The 26,775-nt window shown below is 39.0% G+C and overlaps 1 protein-coding gene across 1 annotated transcript in view; it reads right to left on the reverse strand.

The window, feature by feature from the left end:
* Positions 1 to 233: 233 nt before the first annotated feature.
* The window catches only part of Has2 (hyaluronan synthase 2), a 28,231-nt gene continuing 1,689 nt past the window's right edge, over positions 234 to 26,775 (reverse strand). Inside the window, exons 2-4 of the mRNA XM_036208671.1 lie at positions 16,597 to 17,223; positions 4,674 to 4,775; positions 234 to 3,126 (exon numbers count right to left, since the gene is read on the reverse strand). Of these exons, the coding sequence (XP_036064564.1) occupies positions 2,197 to 3,126; positions 4,674 to 4,775; positions 16,597 to 17,223 (1,659 nt within the window). The 3' untranslated portion in view covers positions 234 to 2,196. The remainder of the gene's footprint in view (positions 3,127 to 4,673; positions 4,776 to 16,596; positions 17,224 to 26,775) is intronic.

The raw sequence follows: 26,775 nt of genomic DNA on the forward strand, positions 1-26,775 counted from the left end.
TATAAAGGAAGCATAGAGGAAGAATTTAGAGACAAAGGTAATGTTAGTTGATATGGGCTCTCCGGGGAATTCCAACATAAAATTAGAAGATGTCTACTGAGTATATGAATCATTAACAGACATATTATCTTTGACCAGCCATGATACTTTTTCTACACACCTCAGTTTTAGACTTATATCATTACATTCAGGAAAACAAACCCCCCTTCCCTTAGAAAAAAGAGACAGTAATCTTATCAAAAATATTTTATTTACAAAAAAATCAATTATACTATACATCCTATAATGGAAATACATTGAATAATTGCTAAAATAAATACAAGGCAATTAATTCAACTTTTTATAAGAATGAGAAAATTTGACATTTGAACGTTATCAAAGCTTAACTTAGAACATAAATAGTTAAAAAGGCAAACTCAAGTTTTAGTCTCATTTATTGTCGTGGTGTGTTTGTTTTTCACTTGCTGTGCATGCAGTGAGAGTCTGAGTTTTTCAGAACTTGAACAAACCTCTTTGTACTCATAAGGTAGAATGTGCAGCTTTCATTAGTCAAGATGGACCATGGAAGTCTGCACACTAAGTAAGCAGAACATTGACTCTGTATCTGCTTAACCACAATGCTTTTATCCAGCTACTCTTGTGTTAGTGCATGTTTGGTGCAGGTCTACACAGCACCAGCCACAAGGCAAGATATATGGTGTGAAAAGTCAAATTGAATAATTGAGGCCTTGGAATAACTGAATTAGTCAAGTTCAGAAGAGCTGGTTCATCACTTTTTGTATGTACCCACTCTTAATAATGCTAATTAAATCTTAACATCATTTCTGCTTGTGGACATTTTTAGGAAGGCCAAGTATGGAAGAGATGAAAAGATTACCTGTACAATTCAGAAAAATACCCTTCCTGAGAAGTAAAGAAGACACTTGGAACATAAATGTGCCAGTTCTGAATTGTGTTTTATATTAGTTTAAATTCACTCAAGTAAACATCACCAACATGCAGTGTGAATTGGCAAACTCAGACACTAAACAGGGGAAATGCACCTAATGTGTATATGTTAAGGTCTACCACATACAGGCCACAGAATAAAACTTTTGATGAATTGCATTGTTTTTGTCCCAATCACACAGATAAATTTTCACCAGCTTTCCATTTTCCTAGGCCTACACAAATACTGCCATCATCTCTAGAGATGTCCCATTTTTGATGTTCATATTTATTCAGTACAAGGTGCCCAGTGTTCTCTTTCAAAGACTAGCATTCCCTTTTGAAAAACAAAATCACATTCAAAAATTGCACTTTTCTACCCCTTTGGCCTCAACTTTAATGATTTGCTCTTGTACACATGAGAGTAATGTATTTTTACCTAAAAATTGAAATGTATCTTGGCCCTTTCTAGAAGAAATAAAAAGTTAGAATATTGAAAGTTTACATATTTTTTTTCACAGAAATAAACTATTCAATTGTAAAAGGTAGAGAAAGAGAGAATCATTTTATTCTTTCATGAACATCAGTCAACCAAGTTTCACATTTTGGGCAGGTTAATTTTTATAGTATGAATTTTTTAGAACCTATTTTATTATAAAAAAGGAAAAGAAAAGTGTATTTTGGCAGAAAAGTAAAATATAGACTATGATGTGAGATTTGTTTTTAAAAATTGGTATACAAAATGTAAAAACACAGTACAATTATATCAAAATACAGCATAGCCAGTGGCCTTTAAATTTTCCTTTGGCATTTGATTTGGTAGCATTAAAGACAAATATTTTTCCTTAAAAAAGAAAGAAAAAAATCACCTATCAAAAAAGTCCATAAGTTAGGTTGTATAGGTTGAAAAATGTTCCCTTGAGTTTTCAGAATCCTTTTCTTCCATGATCACCCACATAAAGCATGGCTAGTGAGGTATATAGAACAAATACTGTCAGGTGGACGTACAGTAAGGGGAAAAGTGCATAAACAAAGAAGTCATCTCACGTTCCTCGAAATGTCGGGTTAAATCAGAGTTTCTTCTTACCGATGTATCAATTTACTTTGGCAGAATCAAAAATCAAGCCACCAAACGTCTTTGTTCAAGTCCCAGCAGCAGTGATATGTCTCCTGTGGTGGCAGGGTGAGATGCCACAATACTGTACAACCCCTGGAGGAGCTAAGGTGTGTGTGTTGTCCCCATGTGTGACTGCAAACATCCTAGTGAGATCATACATCAAGCACCATGTCATACTGTTGTCCCTTCTTCCGCCTGCCACACTTATTGATGAGAACCACATACAGAGTCAAGAGCAGGACCCAGTAGCATGCATAGATCAAGGTTCCCACAATGAGAACAGTCTGTTTGGATTCGGAAAATGGCTTTTTTGATTCCTTATAAATGGTGAAAATCACACCGCCTAAAAGGATTGTAAACCACACGGACACTGGAATAAGTCCTATGAAATTAACAACAATGGTCTTCCTTCCAGATGTACCCCACCCAGCTTTGTTTATGGTTGCAATCGCAAACATCTTGGCAGGAAGTAGGCTTGACATGTATAACACTGAATAGAGAGACATGAAGACCATGACAATATTTCCTCTAAGGCAGCTGGCAAAAGATGACTTTATGAGACCCACTAGCTGGACAGTTAACAGGAAGAGGAGGATGTTCCAGATTTTACCCCTGTAGAAGAGCTGGATGACTGTGGCAATGAGAAAGAAAGGAAAGAATCCAGTGATAACAGCTTCGTAGGTCATCCACAAGTGATGCTTGTGGAACCACATGGCATTGTAGAGCCACTCTCGGAAGTAGGACTTGCTCCAACGGGTCTGCTGGTTCAGCCATCTGAGATACTCTATAGGTGTTTCAGTAAGACACTTGGACCGAGCTGTGTATTTTGTTGCATAGCCCAGACTCAGCACCCGGTTGGTGAGATGCCTATCATCACCAAAACTGCATTGGTTGCCCATGAATTCCTGATTATACCAGTCTTCTACAAACTCATGCAGTAAGGAGTTTCTGTACATCCCCAGAGGACCGCTTATACACTGGACACATCCAAAGTAAGACTGGCAGGCCCTTTCTATATTAAAAGCCATCCAGTATCTCACACTGCTGAGGAAGGAGATCCAGGAATCATACTTGTTTAAAATCTGCAAGCAGAAAAATAAATAAATATTAGTTAGCTTTAGCTTAATAATACCAACAAGCCCCAAAGTGTCTTGAGATCACTGCCTGGCATAAGATCAGTTCTTCTGTGACTCCATTTTGGCTACTCTTCCCTTTCTGCCATTCCTTGTCTTCTCCGGTTCTGTATTATGAAATAGGCTTGATTGATTGGGTGTATGTGTCTGTATATTAATGGATTTTTTTCCTACGTCATTATTCTCATCTTCTTGCCATATTCTTTTGTGCTGTTGGGCACTAATATTGAGTTATATTTTTAAGCATCAATCATCAATCCTTAAATTTTTCCAGATGTGTTTTTGTAAATTACCATCCAAGATTGGAAGTTTTTAAGGTCCTAGGTGTGTTGTGATGGGTATTCAGTTTACACTGGCCCCTGGAAGAAACAGGATCACTCTAGGATTCTTCTGCTGTGGTTAACTTCCCAGTTTCCAAACCTTATCTATTCATATTCCTTCTCCATTTAGTAATGCCTGGGATAAAAGACTCCCCCAAATAATTATTTCTATTTGAATTTTATATGCCTCTTTCCTTTTTTTAAATCACTGGGCTATTTCTTTGTTCTTCCTAATATGATGTCTCATTATTGTCTTTAATAGCATGCATGCATACATGGGTCACAAACCAATCCCTGTTTTGACGTTCATTTTCTTTGTACTTCCCCTCTGTTGTTAAAATCAGATACCACACTTTCAAGGGACTCTAATTTAACCTTTTTCCATATTTTCATATACTTATATTTCTATCCAAGGTGCTTCAGTATTGTGTCATTAATAATTGTTTCTCCATTACTAATACATGATGGGACACTTGTTGATTTTTGTCTTGGTGTAAATTTGAGTTGCTATTTCTCTCTTTCGCCTTTGCTTTTCAATTTATATGTTGTAAAATTTCAATGTGTATGAGTGCTTTTCCTATCTATATGCATGTATGTTATATGTATGCAGTGCCCACAGAGACCAGAAAATGGCAAGAGAGTTCTTGGAATTGGAGCTATGGATGGTTGTGAGCCTTCAAGTGAGTGCTGGACACTGAAGCCAGGTTCTCTGTAAAAGCAACAAGTGCTCTTAACAATTTCATCATTTCTTCATATCTTTCATTCCGTAATTTTAACCTACCACAGTGGCCAGATTTCTAAATGCAGAGGTATACAATATACCATCCATTCCTAAATATACTTCCATTTTACTGCTTCTGTTAATAAATGACTGCATTATCAGATTTTAGTGGGGTTTCAAATATTAAGTTGTGGCCTGAGGGTGCTTGGTGGAAATCATTATTCATACATTTGTGTTATATGTAACTTATCAGTCACTATGAATACATGTTCTACACCAGGGCTAAGCGTAGACATCCCAAATTATTTAAAGTTAGATAAGAAAACCAGGATTGAAGTTTATCTGATGCATGTTCTCACCAAGACCATGGAACATTAAACACATAGACATCGAATGAATCAATACATGAGTGTTATTAAAACTATCTCATACAAAAACAATGAAACCACATGTACCTGGACATCTCCCCCAACACCTCCAACCATAGGGTCTTCTTCTAAAACTTTCACCATCTCCACAGATGAGGCAGGGTCAAGCATGGTGTCCGAGTCACACACCTGCAAAAGAGAAAGCAGGGAATGATTTAAAGAGAAATACAACTGGACCTCAATCACAGTGGAGCTTATGGACTGTACTCTCAGCCATATTGTCCCAAAACTTTTGTCAGAAAGTGTGACAGAGGATTCTGTATATCATGCCCAATATAGACAGGTTTCCATCAAGCACAATACACTGCTGGACAGGCCAGCTTAAACAATAGTTGAGTGTGGATAATCAGCCTGTCCCAGTTTGCTGGTTAATCTCACTTGACCTTTCACAGTCTGTAACTGGATTTCTGCTTCTTCATCATGCTGTACATGCAAGCTTCTATGAGGTGCCTTTGAGCTTTCTAGTATCTAGAAGTGTGAGCCAAATAAACTTCATTATAAGTTATCCAGTCTTAGGTATTTTGTTACAGCAGCAGAAATCATCTCAGATAAGAGTTCCATGTCACTCATTAATAGGACACAGAACTCTTTTCTACTAAATGAAGTAAAGTCCTAACAAATGTAATGTGATCAGAGTTGCTTTGTGATGACACTCTGGACAGGCTATTGTGGTTTTTATATGAAATGTTGCTTATGACTTTGTCTGTGTGAACTTGGTCTCTAGTGAGTAACACTGGTTTGGAAGTTTGTGGAACCTTTAGGAGATGGAGCTATGCTGGAATCCTGGGAGATGGTGTTTGCAAATTTTAGACTGGTCTCTGCCCTCTCTGCTTCCTGATCCACAGAGAGGTGAGCCAGTAGTTGCAGCAAGCTCCCATGATCATAGAGTCACCCACAGCCATGACTTCCCAGCTATGATGGATATGTATTCCTTTGAATCCTGAGGCAAAATAAATCCCACTTCTCCCGAATTCTGTTTTCTACCATCAGTCCTGGCTATCCTCATAGTATGAACTCAAGATTTATCCTATTTACAGTCATATGCAACACAATCATATTTTGGTCAAAGATGAGTGACATGTTTTCTGGTGGCCTCATAAGATTAGACCATCTAGTGGCTTTGTAGCCATTTTAGTGTATATGAGCATACTCTATGATGTTTGTCCAAGTACAAAAGTCATCTAAAAAGCATTTTCAGAGTATATTACCATTATCAACCAACACACAACTACATTTATAATCAAAATGGGCAATTTTAACCAAGACCCAAATTTCCTTAAAAATAATTTGAAGAAAATAAATAAATTATTGATGCATGGAGCCTTAGGGGCTAACTACATTTATTAAATGTAGTATGAACCATTCACCTTATTATCTCAGGAATCCCAACATTTTAAAAATCTGTCTCTTTCAACTTTGTTAATGGCTATTTTTTCTGAAAGATTCCTTGCTAGTGAAGACTGCTGGAAACAGTTATTTAAATGCAGTATTGGGATATATGGATTTAAATAATGTATGCACATATAATTAGAAGAAGTAATCTTATCACTTCAGATTTTAATTGTCATAGTGAATTTGAGTTTAACTTATGGGTTTAAATTTTTTGATGTTGTTTTACTAAGTAGAAGCACTCCTTTACAAGTTAAAAAAAAAGTCTGTCCATTGTTCTTGTTGTGGTTGTTTTTTCTGCCTTATTGATTTTTGAAAATTACCTTTAGGATCACTGTAGTCATTTATTTTGAGGAGGACAAAACAGACAGAGGGAAGTCTTCGGTTTTTTTCCGTTCTAGAACACAAGACTTCACTAATACTCTGTTTTAAGTGCAAGCGTTCCAAGCCTGAGTAAGCTACACAAAGTCAATCAAAAAGTGATGTTGTCTCTTCCATGACTTGTTTATTACAAGTTTGCATAAGCCGGCATGCTGGGCAGGCAGGAGGCCTGCGCTAAGAGAAGAGAGAGGTAAAGGCACAAGTCCAGGCCTGCTTTAGACTCCAGCACCCAAAGTTAAGGACACATCTACCTCTATTGACTTAAGTCAGGAATGGCAAACCAGAGGCTAAAATAAGCTTAACACAACAGGAAGGGAGCAATCCAGAAGTAACATTCAAATAACCCCGCCTGCTTCTGAGCATAAGTGAGCAAGAGGAACTGCCACTTTGAATGGACTAAACTTGAACTAAATCTCTGAAGTTCATATTTAAATTGGCCCCTCCCATTTTGCAAAAGAAACTCCAGGCAGTCTCTGAAAGGGGCTGTTAGTATGGTGAGCTTAGCTATATTGGGAGGAAAAGTTCTCAGAAATCTCCCGGGAAGGGGTTTGTTATCATAGGATTTAAGAGCTTTAAAGAATTTCAGTTTCTGGATGTTGTTTAGTGAGTGAATGCCAAGTAGAAACCCTGTCTTTGCCAGTTGGAAAAAGTGTGAGCACTCAGGGGCACAAGAACTTCTACTTAATAAGATGTGAAGAACACAACTTTAGTCCTTAAAACTCATCTAATAGGACATTGTTCCTAGTTTTCTCCTCACTAGTTAATAACATGTACAAAATGAATGTTGGCTGCTCAGCTCAGGGTTAGAAGCTAAGACAGACATACATTAGTTCATGAGTAACTGAAGCTCATGTCAAGAAAAGCTATAGGGTGTGATTTGCATACAGAAGACAGGGCATAGATCAAAAGGCTTTGTCCATATTAGGGTATGATTGTGAATAGCTGAAGCACATAATAATTAGTTATAAGATTTCTCAGTAGCCAATAACAGAAATGAAGAAAAATAACAAGTTCTGAATAAAGTAAAGAAAAAGTAGTCCAATGTCCAGCCCACTGTTGAAAAACCACAGAAAGACCAGTCCTCTTTCTGTTTCTCACTCCCACCATTTTAGCCAAGAGTTAAAAACACCTTCTATATATCTCCTTATATTAAGCAGGGACTGGCAAACGAGGGGCTTTAGGTAAAGACCAGCCTGCCACCTATTTGGATATAACCTAGGGGTTACAATGATGTCTGTGTTTGAATTTGAAAAGGAAGAAAATAAGGATATTTTTGTCATGTATGTAAATTATATGAAATTCACATTTCACTGTCCATGGCATCTAGCCATGCTTGTTCACGTACCTGTTATCTTCCACTGTGTTCACACTACAACAAAGTCAAACAGTTCCAAAGCATAATATTTATTCTCCTAGTGTTTTACAAGCAAAGTTTGCCAACCTTAGGTTTAAAGTAATTGGTTTCAGGAAAAGGATCTGCTTTCAAAAAAGGAGCAGCAACACTGAGATTAAATGTTTTAAATCCAAGTTTTAATTATGCAGGCTTTTCAAAGGTTCCCTTCTTCTCCATATGGTACAGAGTGGTGACTCATATAGCAGAGAATGTTAACTAGTGTATAGATTTTCTATAGTCAAGACTGCCTACCTTAAGAACAAATGTTCACAGAATCAAGAAACCTAAATTCTTGAGTCTTGTATCTTACTAGTGCATGGCTTTGAACTTATCATAATCACAGTACATTAGTGAGACCCTGAATACATAAATACTGCATGTGTTACAAAGCACTGTATGCCATTAGTACAAAGTAGTAAGTAATCCTTAAATGATTTATTTCTTAAGGGAGCCCAAACCTCAAAGATCTTTGCTCTATGGAGAGTGCTCAATTGATAGAAGTACTAAAAGGGACACAAGACTCCATTACATGTAGAATATCTCTTATGAAAACAGACTGTAGTTTACCTAGAACCATCTGCAATAGTCAGGAATCTCACAACAATCTAATTAGAGCTCCCCTCAAGGGTATTTCTCCCTGCTTGCCTTTCATATCCCAAGACCCAAGTCCAAAAGGCAAAGGCTAGATATTTCCCTCAAACTTTTGAAAAATGTCCTCCCTTTCAGTTTTACTAACAGATCACCTCTGTAGTTCACATTCCATCTTAACAAGCAGTGTAAAGACAGCACAACAAGAGGAAATCTGAAATTGCTGTCGTTGACTTCTATGAGGAAACAAGGTGAAAAGAAATTAAGACCTCTTCTGTGATGGTATTGTGTTCCCCAAAATATTGTGCACCCTAATAAATTTATCTGGGGTCAGTGAACAGAACAGCCACTAGATACAGAAGCCACAAAATGGTGGCACACACGCCTTTAATCTATCATTCCAGAGGCAGAGATCCATCTGGATCTCTGTGAGTTCAAGGTCACACTGGAAACAGCCAGGTGTGGTAACCAGAGCCTTTAATCCTAGGAAGTGATGGCACAAAGCAGGAAGGTATATAAGGTGTGAAGACCAAGAACTTAAGCTGGTTAAGCTTTCAGGCTTTTGAGAAGCTGCTCAGCTGAGTTCCATTCAGATAAGGACTCAGAGAGTCTGAGGAAACAGGATCAGCTGAGGAATTGGCAAGGTGAGGTGGCTGTGGCTTATTCTGCTTCTCTGATCTTCCAGCATTCACCCCAATAACTGGCTTCAAGTTTGTTTTTATTAATAAGACCTTCTAACAATTTGTGCTACACTCTTCTAGTGTTTCCTTTCCCAGTTCAACTCTCTCTTGATCTTGACCCTTCATCTTAACCTTGACTCTCCATCTTTACCTTGGCCCTTCATTTTAACCTGGAGACAATGGGACTATTTCTAGAGTATGTGAAATTTGGTTTTGGTTCCGGTTACAACTTAATTATAAAGTAAATAGAAATTCTACTCCTCTATTCTAAAGAGTGTCTCTCAACAAAAGAGGGAAAGAGTGAGAAAAAAGAGGAAAAAAAATAAACAGAAACAACAACACAAGCCCCTCACAAATAGTTACCAATTAGGAAACAGAGGATGGTGCCACTTTCCCTAAACTCCTCCAAGGGTGCCCCACTGTAAACATTGAGAACTTAAAGGGAAGAAAAGGGAATGGGGAAGGGAGCTGAAATTTTATTTAGTGGTAGAACACTCACTTAGAAAGCGCTAGGCCCTGGGTTTTGTCTTCAGAACCAAAAAAAAAAAAAAAAAAAGAAAGAAAGAAAGAAAAGAAAAATGGAAGAAAGACAGGTAGAGGCTGAGAGGGGGAGGGAATAAAACAAAAGCACCATGAGAGATTTTAGAATGAAAACAGAACCATTCCCAATCCACAGTCTGCCACTTAAGTAACCTTTTACCAGGTCCTTTAACTTTAACCTCTCAGCTCAATTCTCTAAGCCTCTATCCCTCAAGACAAACATATAGATTACTATTGTCCTTATCAAACCTTGTCAGAATGGTTTCATGATAAGATAATATATATAAAATGGATAATACATAGTAAATAATGAATAGACATATACTCACAAAGACATTTATCAAACAAAAAAACAAAGACATAAACTCTTGTTTCTAGTTCCAAGAAAGAGCTGTTGGTGAAGTTAGTTTAACTAAACTATGACCCACCCCTGAAGCAGGAGGAACCAGAGTTTCTCTAATACCTGACAAATTTAGATGACCCAAGTGATCTAAAGCCAAAGTTGAAAAAAAAAATCTTAGATTGAGTTATAGTTCGGTGGAAAGAAATGTAAAATGTAAAAAGTAGTATGTATCTGACACTAATTAATTTATGACGTGATTGGGACACAAACCAAATCACTTTCACTTGTCAATCTGCTTTCTTCTCTTAAGTTGAGTCCTTGAACACAACCCTGAAGAACCCTACAATGAGCTTTCCACATTCCCTTCATGTATTTTTGTTTGTTTTGAGACAAGAGCTCACCCTACAGCCCAGGCTAGCCTCATATTCATGATCCTCCTTCATTCTTCCCTGTGCTATTATAGATGTGTGTCACCAGACTCGGCTCTTATTCCCTTCCTTATGTTTGATTTGTGTTGGTGTGTTATGTGATGTATGTGTGTAAGTGTATGTGTGTGTGTGTGTGTGTGTGTGTGTGTGTGTGTGTATTTGTGTTGCATGTACTTGTTAGTGCAGAAGTGTACATGTGTGTTTGGGTGCATGTGAATGTGTGTGTGATTGGATGTGGAGGCCTGAGGACTATGACTATATCTTTCTTCAGAGATGTCTACCTTTATTTTTGGAGATAAGGTCTCTTGCCAACCCCAAAGCTCATGGATTGAGCTAGATTGGCTGTCCAATGAGTTTCAGGCATTTACTTCTTTCTGCCCCACCTAAAGTTACAGGCACTAACTGTGTGCAGGCTTTTTACTTGGTAGGAGGTAAGGGACATTGGGGGATAGGGGCCAAAGAATAAACAATTTTGAAAAACAAAGATTGCACATCGTTATGAGGGTACTATGTGATACTTTAAGAGGTATGTATCTTATAATGCCTGAACCTAATTAATCATATCGTTTGCCTCAAGAAACAAAGAGAAAATGAGAACCAAGACAGTAACAGATACATGAAGAGAACATTCTAATACGATTCGATTCGTCCTTTCTCTTTTACCTCACACTAGTAGTTCTTCAGTATTTTGCCAGAAAGTATCAACAGTTGGAAGGAGTAATAATGATACTAAATTCAGCGTTTATCTGAAAAGGCCTTGTCAGTCATAAATTCTACCAGCAAACATGGATTCAGCAGAGTCCAAGTTCACAACAAACTAACAACAGAACTGGATCTCACTATTCCTCTTTCAAGGTGCACTCAACCTTATATCTCTTAATATAATAATATTCTCAACACTGCCATGGGAATATTTCAGTTTCTTGGGCTTTCTATACAGAATCAAAAATAGGCAAATGTCACGCAGCACTTATCAATATTTGTGATATATGTAACATTATATTGGTAGTTGTTTGAGAACGGTTTATATGCATATACCTGATCAATACACAACCTTGTTGTGCTTATGTTTCTGTTCAAATGTCTTTTAATAAATGAACATTACTGAGTACTAACACTGAATTTATAGCCAGTAATACATGCCTAGAGAAAAACTCCACTCCATGAGGCATATAATGGCTTTCTTGTATTTTAAATTATAAGAATCTCTACACCTGGGTCAATTTGAAAAACTACACTATCAAAAAAAGCACAAAAGTGTAGATATTATTATATTAAATAGATATAAAGATAATTATTAAGATGAGAAAGCAAAGTGTTACCTTATTTGACCCCAGTTAAATCATGTACATTGGCTCACTCATAATTTTTTCCTCACTCTATATGTGCATAGGACTCCTAAAACACTTTGCATATTGATTTGGGGGTAAGAGGTAAATTTTAATGAGCAGGACAATTTGAAAATTATAGAATGTAGAATCCATGAGGCTTGGGACATGTCTCAGTGGATGCAGAGAACTTTAGTAAGTGGAGGACCTTAGTTAGAGTCCCTTGAACCCATAGAATACTGGGTGCAGCAGCATACACATCTGGCTGGAGAAGCTTGTGGAACAGCTAGCCTGATGTCGATAGCAATGGGCCACAAACAGCGAGACCGGAGGACCACCACATGTACTCCATGGTGTATGTGTTCCTACACTCACACAGATACATGTACACACACAGAGACATGTACATATGTAATCAATGAGTATGATGACCAAAGATACTTTTTATGAATTATGTATTTCTATTTTTTCCCCATACAAAGAAGTCTGGAATACACACACACACACACACACACACACACACACACACACACACACATACACACACGTACATATCACATACATATGCCAGGCAGTGGGGTAGTGGCATAAATCTTTAATACCAGCACTCCAGAGGCAATGGCAGGTAGGCTCTATAAGTTCAAGGCCAGCCTCATCTAAATGTGAGTTCCACCAGCACTCAGGAGGCATTGACAGGCAGACCTCTGTGAGTTCGAGGCCAGCCTGGTCTCCAAAGCGAGTTCCAGGAAAGGTGCAAATCTACACAGAGAAACCCTGTCTGGAAAAACAAAACAAAACAAAACAAAACAAAACAAAAACAAAAAACAAACAAACAAACAAAAAAAGAGTTCCAGGAGAGCCAAGGCAACACAGAGAAACCCTGTTTCAAATCAAAACAAAACAACAAAACAAACAAAAGAAATCTGTACCTATGATGCTGTCAGGTTATATTAATGATAAAATTGCCACTTGTAATTCTTCTGAGCTCTGGGAGTCCAGTTGAAGAGAGAGAAGAAGGATTGTATAATCAAGGGGTGTCAAGATTATGGTGGGGAAATCTACAGAGAAAACTGAACCAAGCTCCTAGGAATTCACAAACTTTAGACCAACAGCTGTGAAACGTGCATGGGACCAGACTAGGACCTCTGCAAATGGGAGACAGTTGTGTAGGTGGGTCTGTTTGAGGGGCCCCTGGCATTGGGATCAGGATCTATCCCTGGTGCATGAACTGGCTTTCTGGAGCCCATTACCTGTGGTGGAACACCTTGCTCAGCCTTGATGCAGCTGGGGGGCGGGGGGTTGGTCCTGCCTCAATTGAATGTATCAAGCTTTGCTGACTCCCTGTGGGAGGCCTTAACCTTTTGGAGGAGTGGGTAGGGGCTGGGCAGTGGGGTAGGCTTTGGGGGGAGCAGGAGGAGGGATGAGAGGGGGATCTGTAGTTGGTATATAACAATGAATAAAAAATATTTTAAATTAAAAAAAGAAAATATTCATATTTATAGAATTCTTTCTGTCTGAGAAATCCTTAATGCACACATTAGGGGATTTTGGCTTTTTCTCTGTCTTATAGCCTGATAGCCACTTTGTTATATATATTATGCATGTTCAAAGATGGATATCAAAATATGTTTTATAGTCTGATAACATTATGTCAAAATTTAATGAAAAATGAAATATAATCTTAAACTTTTGAAAATTCAGGAAAAACACCAAAGGTATATATTTAGAAAGCATTGATCCATCACTGGTGACTGATTTCTTGCAGGCAATTTAATTTTGTGCATTGTGATTTGTAAATACATAAAACATACTATTATAAATGTGCACTGCTTTAATAAAGGAGATAACTAACATGAGCATGCTTTTGAGGAGGTAAACAAGACTTTTCCCCTTTGGAGAGGTATAGGCAATTAGGTCAGAGTAGCTCCTTCTTGGAAACTGGTTTCATTACACAATACATCCCTTCCGATGTTTAAACTTTCCTCTTCCTCTCCCTTCCTCCCCCATTCATAAGGGCTACTTTCCTTTCGTTGTGTTTTCTTGCTGTAAGTTCTTCTGTTTTTCTACTTGCTCTATTTCTGAGAGCAACCACCCTCATAGCAGGTAAACTGCTACTACACTACCTTTCCCTGACTAGGACTTCCTCAGTATTCTAGTTTGAAAGGCTGCAAGAGAGGACAGTGGTCAGCCCAGAAGACAGATAAAGGAAGAGTCCACAATTTCTGAGGCCTTATTCCTGAGTAGACCAGAGGAAATATAGAGTCCCCTGAGATTATCTATAAAGGATAGCACTCATGCAGAAAGTCAAGTTGGCTTGGGTGCTATTGAAATCGGAAACATAACAGAGGGTAAGGATGGCTTTAAAAATGTTAGCATTTGTTGGGTTTGTCCTTTGTGGGAGGTGAGATCATCTGTTAGTAGTTATGCCGGGAGGAGTTTGGATTGAGAACTGGGAGCGTGGTGAAGATATGAAATAATAGGTCATGAGAACAATAAGCCAGAAACCCCAAATCAAGAGCACAGAGTGCTGAGGAGCACTGAAGACCAGCTGTGATTAGAAACCAAATGTCTTGGCCACACCTCTCCATAGTGAGTCAGTATTCTCTAGCAAGTACACAGATGGTCACAGCTTCTTCCTTAGACTTCCATTCCCTGTGTCATACCCATGGGTCATTGTGTCCTACTCTCCTTAAGGCACTTACCCATCTAGTTCAATCACCAACCTGGCTTTGTCACCACTGTCTTCACACTTCTCTCCTTTTTGTCTTAATGTGACCCCTCCTTTACAATTTCCACACTTTGGATCAGCCACAAGAGAAAATTAGAGCATTCAGAGTTTAGTTTGAACCTTAAGTAGCTGCCATTTTGTAATCAAGCAAGGTTATCTTTCAGGAGGTTTGTTGGGGGATGGCATGGGCAAAAAGGGCCAGTGTTGGGATATTAAATGATTTTTACTCCTATTTGTGCACTTGCAACTGCAAGAGAGTCTCAGAAGGCCTCAGAGCCTGGATGCCAGCAGTTGCTGTGGTCAGACTTCTAGAAAGTTTAGTCTGGAAGAAGACTCCAATAGAAAGCCTACTCTAGCCTTTCATATTCCTTATTGCTTTTTCCTGGACAAGCACAGTGCATAGTTGTCAAGGAAACAAACAAAGCTCAAAACAAGAATGATGGGAGGAGGGGGTTGGGGAGGAGCAGGTTAAGGAAAAGGAAGAATTAACACAGTGAGGTCTTCCTTGGAACTGACGAGTGTAACTAGAATTAAAAGCAAAATATCAAAGCAGATGTTTTCTTATTTAAGGCACAAAGCTTTGTTCTTTGTGTTCTAAGTTATCCGTTTCTTTGGGAAACATCCTATCATCTTCCTATCTAGACCCAGAGGTATAGCATTTAAACATCAAATGTCCAGAAATAACTGAATCTGCCTTAATAGCAAAAATTGTACCACTGAGAAATTAGGAGACAAACAAGAGAAGACCTATGATGACTCCACAGAAATTATATTAATACCCACATTGAAACCAGTGAAATACCTCCTACTCTTCCCACACTGTCTGAAGTTAACCTCACGACGACAACAGGTGGAGCAAACTATATATTTTAGTATAAATTGGAGGAATAATAAACAACCTGTTTATAGTAAGACCTCTAGTTATGTGGGCAATAACCATGTAACTTTTGCTAAGCCCTAGAGATGTGTTGATTGATCTAATTATTTTAAAGTGCTTTTGAGATTGGTTTACTCTCTCTGGTAAACTGAGGCTCAAAGGGGTGAAATTTCTCAGTCAATAGCTAACAATCATTGTGATTAGATACTCAGGCAATGACTGTAAGATCATTACTCAGTCTCATCTCATTATGGGATCTGAGAGCATGATATGTGTCAACGAAGACCCCTAAGCAATGGGATCCCACTTCTAAGAACAGGGTTTCACTTGTGTGAGGATGGACAAAGGGTTACAGTGACTTTCTTACACCAGACTTACTACTCTTTTCTTGGTCTCATCATTGTCGAAATCTCACTAAAGAAGCTGAAAGCAACTGAAAATGAGAAAACTGCCGAATACTCAGTGTGAACCAAGGGAGAAGCCTTACAGGGAGCTAGAAGGGAATTAAGGAGACACAGCCTGCCTCCTTTTCCAGCAAGTACACATCATCCCCAACTCTCTCAAAGGTCAAGCTGCAGTGAGGTAATGCTGCTTGGGGAGGGAAATAAACAGCACGTTGGTTTTGTTCCCTCTCCAATGATTTGCTTCTCCTTTCCCTTTCTCTCTCTCTCTCTCTCTCTCTCTCAATTTTACAATCTTTGCTCTTTTTAAAACCAAGGCCATTTCCATCCACCACTCCCTTTTTACCAAGTCTACACACCAATCATTTTCATTTCAAGTCTTTCCTTCAGCCCTGCAGCTTTTCTCAAGAAAAGCTTTCCACTCAGGCAGAGGTTATTTTCTTACAGCTGGTGTGTGTGTGTGTGTGTGTGTGTGTGTGTGTGTGTGTGTGTGTGTGTGTGTCTGTGTCTGTGTCTGTGTGTTTAAACAGTGAGGACAAGGACTTTGGGTTTGACTTGGCAGAATCCAGAGGGACAGAGAAGAACTAAGGAAAAGAGAGAGAATGAAAGGAGAGGTCTCCAAATAATCCCAATTTCTAAGCAATTGCATGGACAAGGAAGCACTTTCATAGATGCTTTTAACAGTTTTACAAGAATGTTTTTTTTTTCTTCTGTCTTTCAAAATGTGCTTTTAACAGTCATGCTGTTTTCCAATGGACTGAAAGGAGCCCTGTGTTCAGAAGGGATGAGGATGGGCTACAGCATAGGACTGGGGAGATACAAAAGCTGCTTTATTTCAACGTATGTTTGCCCTGGCAGGCATTTTCCAACCTACCTGTACATAATCCACACTTCGTCCTAGTGCTCTGAAGGCTGTGTACATGACTTCTCGCTTCCCGCCCCATTTTTGCATGATGCAAATGCTTTTGTTAGACAAGACCAATTGTGTTACATGTTGTGAACTTTCTTTATGGGACTCTTCTGTCTCACCAGGTCCCTTTTCATGGAAGTTGTTCTTCCAGATGTAGGTGGCTGATTTGTCCCTGCCCATGACTTCACTGAAGATGTCCATCATGTAAAGGTCATCATCTGAGTTCCCATCTATGACCATCACGACTTTAATCCCAGGGTAGGTCAGCCTTTTCACAGACTGCAAACATTTCCGTAAGTAGTCAGGATCTTCTTGATATGCAGCGATGCAAAGAGCAACGGTTTTGTTCAATTTAATGGGGGTTTCGAGGGACTTTTTCATTTTTCGGTGTTCCAAAAAGGCAAAGAGGCTTTGGATGATGAGGTGTGATGCTAAAAATGCACCATAGAGTCCAAAGGAAAAATAGTAATTATCCGTTTGGATAAACTGGTAGCCAACAATATAAGCAGCTGTGATTCCAAGGAGGAGAGAGACTCCAAAAAGTGTAGTTCCAATTATTCGCAGGACACATAGAAACCTCTCACAATGCATCTGTAATGTAATCAGAGACACCTGTTAACCAGTCTTATCCCATGCTTATCATATACAGCTTTTATGGGCATCAGGGAGCACTGTACAAGGAGCATTTGAGGACCCCCCACACCTTTTATTTTTATTCATTTTATATTTATTGTTTGATAATTTGAAACTTGTATTCAATAGATTTGATTCAATACTACTGCTACTCCGTCCTTTCCAACTCTTCTCATACCACCACCACCATGCCACTCTCCCAAATTCATGCACTCTTTTTTTTTTTAATCTGCTTAGTCTACTTAGTGCTGCCAACCTGTGCATAGATACAGTGCCATTAGAGCTGTATGCTATGCATGACAACCTATCAGAAGCTGCATTACTGATGCAAATTGAGTCTTCATTCTCCAGCAGCCATCAATGGCCAATGGCTCCTTAGCTAGGAATGGGACTTGGTGTGACACACACACACACACACACACACACACACACACACACACACACCATTCAGGAATTATAACACCGAGTTTCTCACTTCACTTGTTATGTTGACACCAGAGCTCATCTTCAAGTCAGGATGCCCAGATAGCACAACTCACAGGGCTGTTTCAAGAATCAAGACAGTGGGTAGTGCTAGTAAACTAGTCAATGTCACACTGCACTGAATACAAACCTGGATGCATTGTTCTCAGTGTCTTAGGTTCGATATCTAAGGCAGCTAGCTCCCTTTGGATGTAGCCACCGCTAGGCATCAAAATAAATTTCCTAAAGCCATATTTTTGCCTGCTCAAGACTTTCTTCAGTCCATAATTACTGATGAGTAAGAAATCCACAGAAGATTCTGCTGACCTTCCCATGAAAGTATGACTTCATCTCATCTCTAACACACATAGCTAGGCTTACATCTCCATGAAGCTGGATGAAGTTAGAGATTAGGAAGACTGGGTTCTGGAACTAGCTTATCAGTTAGTGCTGTGATCTGGCAAGTGTCATCTCTCTTCCTTGGATCTCAGTGTATTTGTTTGTGCATATGTTTGCTGTTTAAGACCTGTTCAAATGCTCACATTTTACAAATCCCCTTTTGATGTTCAAGTCTATTACCCCTAGATGTCTTGTATAAAGATCTTTACAAGCTCCTGCATTCAGATGTCTGCCTCTTCCATCCACCAGTGTCAGGTGGTACAGGCCTGAAGGTCAGGAAAACAACAGCATCATTATAGAACAAAAATGCATATTATTAGAATAATGGCTACATTGAGTAAGGAAAAACATCTTGCTGGATTCCAACAACTGCAAGTCTATCCTATCAAAAGATCCAGCAGATCAGACCTTAGGCCTGTCTCAGTTCTCAATTCATCCCTCAATTCTGCATGTATCCTAAATAAGGTTATGTGGTGGGGATATATGTGTGTGTGTGTGTGTGTGTGTGTGTGTGTGTGTGTGTGTGTGTGTGTGCATATTTCTGTGTGTACAAGCACATATACATCTGTGTGTGCATGTATGTAGAAACCAGATGACAACCTCCAGGGTCATGCCTCCAGTGCTGTCCACTTTCCATCACACTCTTTTCTTTTTGAGACAAGATCTACCATTGGCCTGGAATTTTCCAAGTCACCTGGACAGTGAAACTTAAGAATCTGTGTACCTCTGCCTAAACAAGGTTTTAAATAATTTAAGGAGTGGAGAGCCATTTTTTCTGTGTTTCCTAAACCATTTCTGATACTAAGCATTGGAATTTTCGCCACAAACCCTTTTTATTTTATTTTAAGCCCCCTCTTCTAGGAATGAACTACTATAAGATGTATAATTATTGCAAATGCAGTGTGTTCCTTTGTTCACATTTCCATACCCACTTTGGGTATGGGTTATATTTGCATATCATTAATATATAATAGTTTTGTAGTCCAACTAATGTTTGAAACTGAATGAATTTATTTTAAATGAAAAATTTGAGAGTCCATTGTATGTTATTTATAGTCTCCTAATCCTTATCAAACTGTAAAGACGAATATCCCTTAGAAAGTAGTAACATCTTGGTTATTAACAACTGTGAAGCTATATTCACATTTTATTGCATCTAATCATGCTTGACTTGGTATACACTGGACTTCTCAGAAATTTGGATGAGTCTGTCTACCAAAAATGTTGCCTTTCCTTGTCCAAAGACAATATGATGGAGCTAAAATATCGTGGCCTGTGGAAATTTAAGATGTGTTTCTTCTAGTAGAGGAGAGAAAGATTTTTAAAAAGAACATTATCTCCCTCCAATCTTTTGTATCTTCCTCTGGTCTAAATATATATCAGCAAGGTTCTGGGGGTATATATCACCCCAAGATAAAAATAGAGGTTGGTCATTGCATTAAATATGGAATGTAGTCATTCATCTATCAAGGCAGCTGTGTGGACTCACGTCAGCAATAACTAACTTACAGGATTTTGTTTTGTTTAAATTGGCCATGATACATTTTTGCATCTCATTAACCCTAATTGCTATAACCCAGACAATACAATGTAGGTTAGAGACCAAGATGCTGGCTATCTTTCTACCAGTTCCTTCTGTTAAATGGAAATGATCATGCTTATCAGACTCTTCAAAACACTGTGCTGAAGAGCAAAGCGAAACAGAGTAGAAAGTGTGTCTAAAAGCCAGAATCACTGCCTCCTTTGAAGGGTCAGTTGGCTAGGAAGCCGAAAAACATTCAAAACAAAATAGAGATGTGAGTTACACATTTAGCAGATATACAGGACACCCTGCTGTGCAGTATCAGTGGCTGATGACAGCAACCTTAACACAAATGGAAAGTTGAGTCTGCTGGAAAAAAAAAAAAGTGAGCTGCAGAGTCTTCAGTGAATAGTGAGCAAGGACTGCATCCCTTGTTAATTAACAGAGCAAACAGGATGCTGAACACTCTCAGAGCCCACGTTAACTGATGCCTAAAGGTGCTACAAGCACCAGACTTGGAACTTGTCATTTCCAAGACATGAGTCATTCTCACAAGAGTGAAAAATTTCAAAGGGACCAAAGCATTTGCCAGGGAGAAGCTTACGTGTGTGTTCAGCTTGCGTTTAAAATCACCATCACTAGCAAAAGAACAGCCTGCCATTCTTCCCTTATTCACATTTTCCTTGCTTTTATCAGCACACATGGATGTAGAGAGCAGTCACAGAGCATCTGCTGGCCACAGCTGAGGTGGGAACACCCTCTGACATCATAGGCGTCTACAGAATGTCCTTTTGAAGCCTGGGAAAGTTGCTAACAAACTGTAATAATGTGGTTAGAATTGAACCTTTGTATTCCTGCTACAGCTCAGTACTGTCGGGTGAGACACGTAGAGCATCTCAGAGTGGGCCAAAGGGCAAAAGGTACATTGTAAAGCCTGCTTTGCCGAGTGGATGCATGGATCTCAGAGAGTGACACACAGGGATGTGTGTGGGGTTGTGTGTGTGGTTTATTTAATTGCTCTGAGCAATTTCATAGATGTGGGCACCATATGTGTAAAATTTCTCAGACAATCCTTAATTCAAACACTCTGTTACACAAACCTACTTTCCAACTAAAAGAAGAATATGTCCGTAAGGCTTTTCTCTTGAATTAGAGAAGCTGGGTTATTTTAGTCCTATATCCGAAGAAAGATGATTTAGAAATTTACATACTGTAAATATTTCAAATGTAGAACTTGAATTTGGGGAGTGGCTAGATTAGATTTTAGCCCATTGGCTTTTGGATTGCTGCTGTACTTGGACTTGATAGCAACTATTTAATAATTTCTTTTCTCCCCCAAAATTTAGGTCAAAACAAAATGTAAGAGAATGGATTACTCTAATACAGTATAAGCTCATAAATCCATCCATAAATCCATGCATCTGTACCTCTCTCTCTCTCATCTATCTATCTATCTCCATCTATCTATCTATATATTTATCTATCTGCTGTTTTTACTAATGTATGCCATGACATAAAACACTGCCTAATTTACAGTTAATATTCACTCAGCTGAGAGAATGCATTCATCAAAATTGTCATCATCATTATCCCCTATGCAGTGGCAGCCAATAGTTATTTGTCATTTATTTGGCTTTAAGTAGAAAAGAAAGGCTTTTGCTTTATTTTAAGTCATATGATCTTATTTCATCTTAATGTCTTTATGTGGCAAACTTATTAATAATCACACATCATAATTCATGTATATGACAAAGAAACCAAGATACTGAGTATTGAAATTGCCCACCCCAAGTTACAAATCAGGATTGGGACTCACAGTGCCCTAAATCCTGATAGCATTTGCTGAGAAAATTTTGAATCCTTATGAGAAATTACACAGAAGTCTTTTGTTTCTAGCTAAAAAACTGCATGGTACAAGGGAAAATTAGGGGACAACTTCAAAATTCGTCCTGTCATTGGGGTGTGTAGAGAATGAACAATCACGTGGGTTCTGATATATGACCAGGCAATATTCAAGAACTCCTGGACTTGTGTACTTTTCCATATGCATGTAGCTTAAAGAGATAAAGAATAGTGTTGCTTCCAAATAAGCTAGTGGTCCATCTAAGAAAGTGTGATTTTAATACCAGCAACAGAAATCCTGTCTTGCCATAAGAAAGGGAGTACTGTTTTCAGTACTACCACCTGTGAGGAGACATACAGCCTTACTGGTAGCTCATCTCCCCAACATGAGACCCTGGGTCAGTAAGCATCAGGGCCTTTTCCTCACTCTTGACCATGAGGAAAAGTCTTAGTGACATGTTGACAACTGAGTTCCCATAGATTTCATACAGCATCCTTATATATTTGATCTGGGGAACTGAAGCTCACTCAGATTTGTTGCATGAGCAGATAGTAGGTCAGGTGGTCCCTCCCAGTGTATACAGTTTAATGACTGTGAGGAGTCCCAGACCAACTCTAGAAGACTTTGGGGCAATAAAGATAATAAAGACAGAAGATATGCATGGTCTCTGAGAGCATCCAGAGCAATTATGACTTGTAATCTGCGCAACTTTATGAGTAAGGGAGTCACATTTGGGCTACAAGGAATAAGGAGAATATCTTTCATACACCAAAAGGCTATCCTCTGTAGTACTGTTCTGTACAATAATCCTCACACAGCTTTATATTTTGGCTCTAATGACTTGTAATTGTGATTATGATTGTGCCTGTGAGTGTCTGTGAGTATGTGTGTGTGTGTGCTCACACATGCACACACACACACACACACACACACACACACACACACACACACACACACATATACACCTGTGTTGTCTCTTCAACTGGAGAGATTATGAGGCTCTGACTAGCAAAAGTTTTGAAATCAGATATACTTATGTTCAAATCTCAGTTTGTCATTCACCCCATAGAATTTGGCCTAAAGCAACAGATTGAGTTGAGATATAATCACAGCTCCTCCTTTTAATCATTGGGCAACCTTGAACAAGGTACATAAGATAATCTGACTTCAGGTTCTTAAGCTTTGCAGTGGAGCTGTCATGTAGAGTTGCAAAGGAGATAATGAGATTGACAGATAGGAGATGCTTAAAAAGAAGCTTAAACAGAAATAGCTATCAATTCAATCTTTGTAATGCTATTTTCCTACTTATAATGACTTAATTATCTTCATTTGCCTTCCTTGTAGCCACTACTACCTGTTAGTTAATAGTTAATCAATTATGGCATGATGAACAACAGTACAGAAGAATTAGGGGTTAGAACAATTTGATTCAATCCAAACTTTGCCTTAGACCAGCTAGCTGACTTTACATGAACTTTTGAAGGTTTCTGTGAAGAAGCTATGTGACAATTCAACTGATATCATGGAACTTCAAATTTTGAGAGAAGCATTAAGACTCATGAATTTTAGTATTGTTGCCATTGGTGTCACAGATAAACATGGGTTACACTAAACCCTCCATTTCCGTTGGTCTTCACCACATTTACCTGATGAGAATAGACAGGAAATCCTTCTTGGTATCCACTCCTTGGACTTCATTTCCTGGTCTCTGAAGGACTTGTGAATAATACCATTTTGAGGAATGGTGCATATATGAAATGCTTTAATTGAAACACGGTGTGTATTTAAAAATGGTTCTTTTAGCCATTATTGTTGATACAGCCAATAGTTTAATGCAAATAGAGAATAATACTTTATGAAGTCCACACCTGCTTCCTCTCCTAATTATATTTTCAAATCCATTGAAGACGGTAACTTGCGACCAACATGTCATCACATTAATGACACAGAGATGACAGAAGGCATATAAAGGATGTTTCTTTATTGAAAGTACTGCTCCAGACTCTACCAATATATAGATCAGTACTGGAACATAAACTTTCTTTACCATAAATTCATTAAATATTTTGTAAGGGCCTCATTTTTTCCCCTCTAGACCTTATATGCTATGAACAGTCTTTAGAACTGGGAGTATTGGTGCAGACAGGTGACATCAGCAAGGATAATGGAAACTTGCTTCTCCATAATAAAAGATATTCACATGATAGTTTTCTGGCAGCTAGCCATGGACAAAAAAAAAAAATTTGATAGCGAATGAAAGCTTAAAATTCAGTGGTTCCCAAATGTTGATATATATCCCACTGACCTAAAGACATATAAAATCAACTGGTGTGTTGTTGGGACAGTATTCAGAGTTCCTTGATGTAAGCTGCAACTAGAGTATCACAAGATTCTAAAGTGCAACAAAGTCTGGGCCAGCAGAGGCTGAGTTACAGAGTTCAATCCTCCTTCACCTTGATGTTTATCCTGTAATTTCCTTCTCTTACCTGTTAGAAACCAGAGCTAGAAATACCCAACTGAAGTTCTCCCAAGTCTTCATAATGGAGCACATCAATGCCCTTCTCTTACCCCTCTGACCTGCGTTTTCTTTGAAGTTGTCTGTCTGTTTCTAGTCTCACCTCAGTTTTCCTAGCAAAGACCCTGGAGCCAACTAGGCAGGATCAGAATACAAAGCCTTTTAACTGCCTGTCACTCTAATGGAACTTCAGGCTTCAAATTTCTCCTCCTTACACCATCAATTTTAATCATGTTCCTCTAGGATATCCTTCTTCCCAAACTGCAAGTGGCTCCTGAATGTCACCATCCTGCACGGTGTTCATAGTGAAGGAGGAAATTACAAGGGGTTGACATGCAACCTTCCTGACTACCAATACTTGGACTTAGAAACTTACTGTTTAGGTCACGTTATGCAGTAAAGTACAGCACAAATGTTCAGTCCCTGTGAAATAATGTAAAGCCTTATGTAGCAAGTTGATACTCATTCTTATGGACGTTTTTGTGACAGGGAAAGTGATGAAACTCAAGCTGTGGTAACTTATGGCCATAAATTTTCTATACAAGGAGATAACCCTTTTTCAGTCAACACAACAGTTTCCCAAGAGCTCTGTCCCTATCCTTGCAGCTTCTAGAAGAACAAAGCCTGGTTATTCATGGATGAAAAGAACTCAGAAAGACACAGAGCTTATGGGTTAGTCCCTCATTACATAAATCTGTGGACTGCACATCATGCATGATGCAGGTAGTCAATAACACACAACTCCTTGTTATTCATTCTCAGATTTAAAATGATATTGTGCAATGAAAATTCCCCAAAGGGGATCTCCACTTGGATCCCAAGACAAAGGCTTTCCCCACAGAGCCAAAATTAGGAAATATCTAGAAAAAGATATCATTTTTAATGTGTTTTTAAAAAAATCAAAGAGGAAAATGCTTTGTAAAGTCTTGTAGTGAGGTGTGGTGATGCTGAGAATTTTTGATTTGGAAATGAATCTGGGTTCCATAGTGAGACCATGTCAAAAAAAATAAAGGGAGGGAGTGAAGAAGGAAGGGAAGAAGGAAGAGAGGAAGGGAGGGAAAGAAGAAGGAGGTTGAACGAGAAATCAGAACATCAAGAAATCTTACTTGGCAAGGTTAGCCCAAACGGAAAAGTAATTATGAAATGCAATGCTGTGAAGTTACACCCTATAGAGCTAAAAAAAAAGGAGCAGTGTGTGCTACCTCCGTACTTTCTAGCAACTATTGCTTAGTCACCCATTGCACACGTCCTGTTTTCCTGGACAACAGCTGCCTGTATATAGTATTTACTTTCTGAAGAGTGATATGCAAATTTGATGCTAATCACTAATGTGTTATATATTTGGATTTGTATATGCTGATGATTGTATTTGGTAAAGTTTGGATCTGGTGTTAGATATAATAGAACCAAACTAGGTAAAATGTATCTAATCAACACATTTACAATGCAGGTGTCTAGTCATCTAACTCTGGTAAGGGGTAAAGGAAGGAGACTAAGAAAGATCATATTCCAGGTAAAAGGCTTTAATCTAGAACCTCCACATAGGATTTGGGTTTGTTGAGAATTGTGAACACGCAAAGCATAACATATGTACCACATCTGTGCTTTATGTCTCTAAATTTTCACTGAAAATGTGAAAGAACCACTACTCTACTAGGAAAACCTTTGAGAGATGATTAATATTCAGAAACACGATCTCATGTGAGTAACTAATCTTATCTAGGAAATTGTAAACATTAAACTTATGAATGACTCATTTTTGCATAGGCTAGAAGGCAAAGAGAAAGATTTAAATTTGAGTTATTTTCAACCTGATTGTTTTTGCAAAATGTAAACGTTATCCCGTAAGTAAATAGGTTGATGGGCATGGATATTCGTTCCACAGAAAGGCGTCTTTCAATTTAAAAGCCTCAGATCCTAAGATCAAATATGTGTCTACTATTCAAATATTTATTTTTAAAATAACCTATTAAAAACAAATCACAACCAGATTTAACACCTCCAAAGGTACACTGCCATATGTCTCTCTGTAAAGGGAAATCCCAGGCTAAGCCTTGACATCTACAACGGGCAGGAAGGCTGCTCCACCAAGTACCACACCACTTCAAGGAAGCCAGTCTGCTTTCCTTCTCTTTACACTAAGCAGACCTTGAGTGTCTATATATATATACTCTGGCCTCTAGCGCGGGGTGGGGGGTGGGGGTTAGGGTGGGGTGCGGGAGGCGGGGGAACCTTTCCTGGCCAATCAGAGCCTCCAAACCCATTGCATCACACACACCCCTCCCAGGGTGTGACATCAAATGCAATCCCAGCCCAGCCACGTGGGTTGAAGTAGTGTAACGTTTCTGTGCAGCTGCCGCAGAGACTCATTTGGCAGTAAAGTTGTCCCAGGAGGTAGAAGTGAAGGGCGGGGAGGGGCCGGCTGGGCTTCTACATGTTCCAAGCCCGGACGGGGTTTCTGCAGCTGGTTTCCCTAGTGGCTCAGGGTACCTGAGTCAGGATAGTGTGCCCTGGCGTTTGGGGGATGTCCAGAGAAGTGCTGGTGGAAACTGGAACCGAAGACTGTGTAATAAGACCCGGGTCTTGTAAGCCCTGGTCCTCAGACACCACCCTGCTCCCAACCCTTCTTCCCAGCTTTAATGGTCCTTTTCAGAGCTGTTTCCCCTGGGCTGTCTTTCTTAGGCCAGAGGAAGCCGCCTCTGTCGCCGCGAAGTTCTCACCCTCACACAGACCCTCCTTTCAGACCCGCCCTCTGGTTCACCGGGACCG

This window comes from Onychomys torridus, chromosome 16, assembly GCF_903995425.1.
Source record: "Onychomys torridus chromosome 16, mOncTor1.1, whole genome shotgun sequence".
Taxonomy (NCBI): domain Eukaryota; kingdom Metazoa; phylum Chordata; class Mammalia; order Rodentia; family Cricetidae; genus Onychomys; species Onychomys torridus.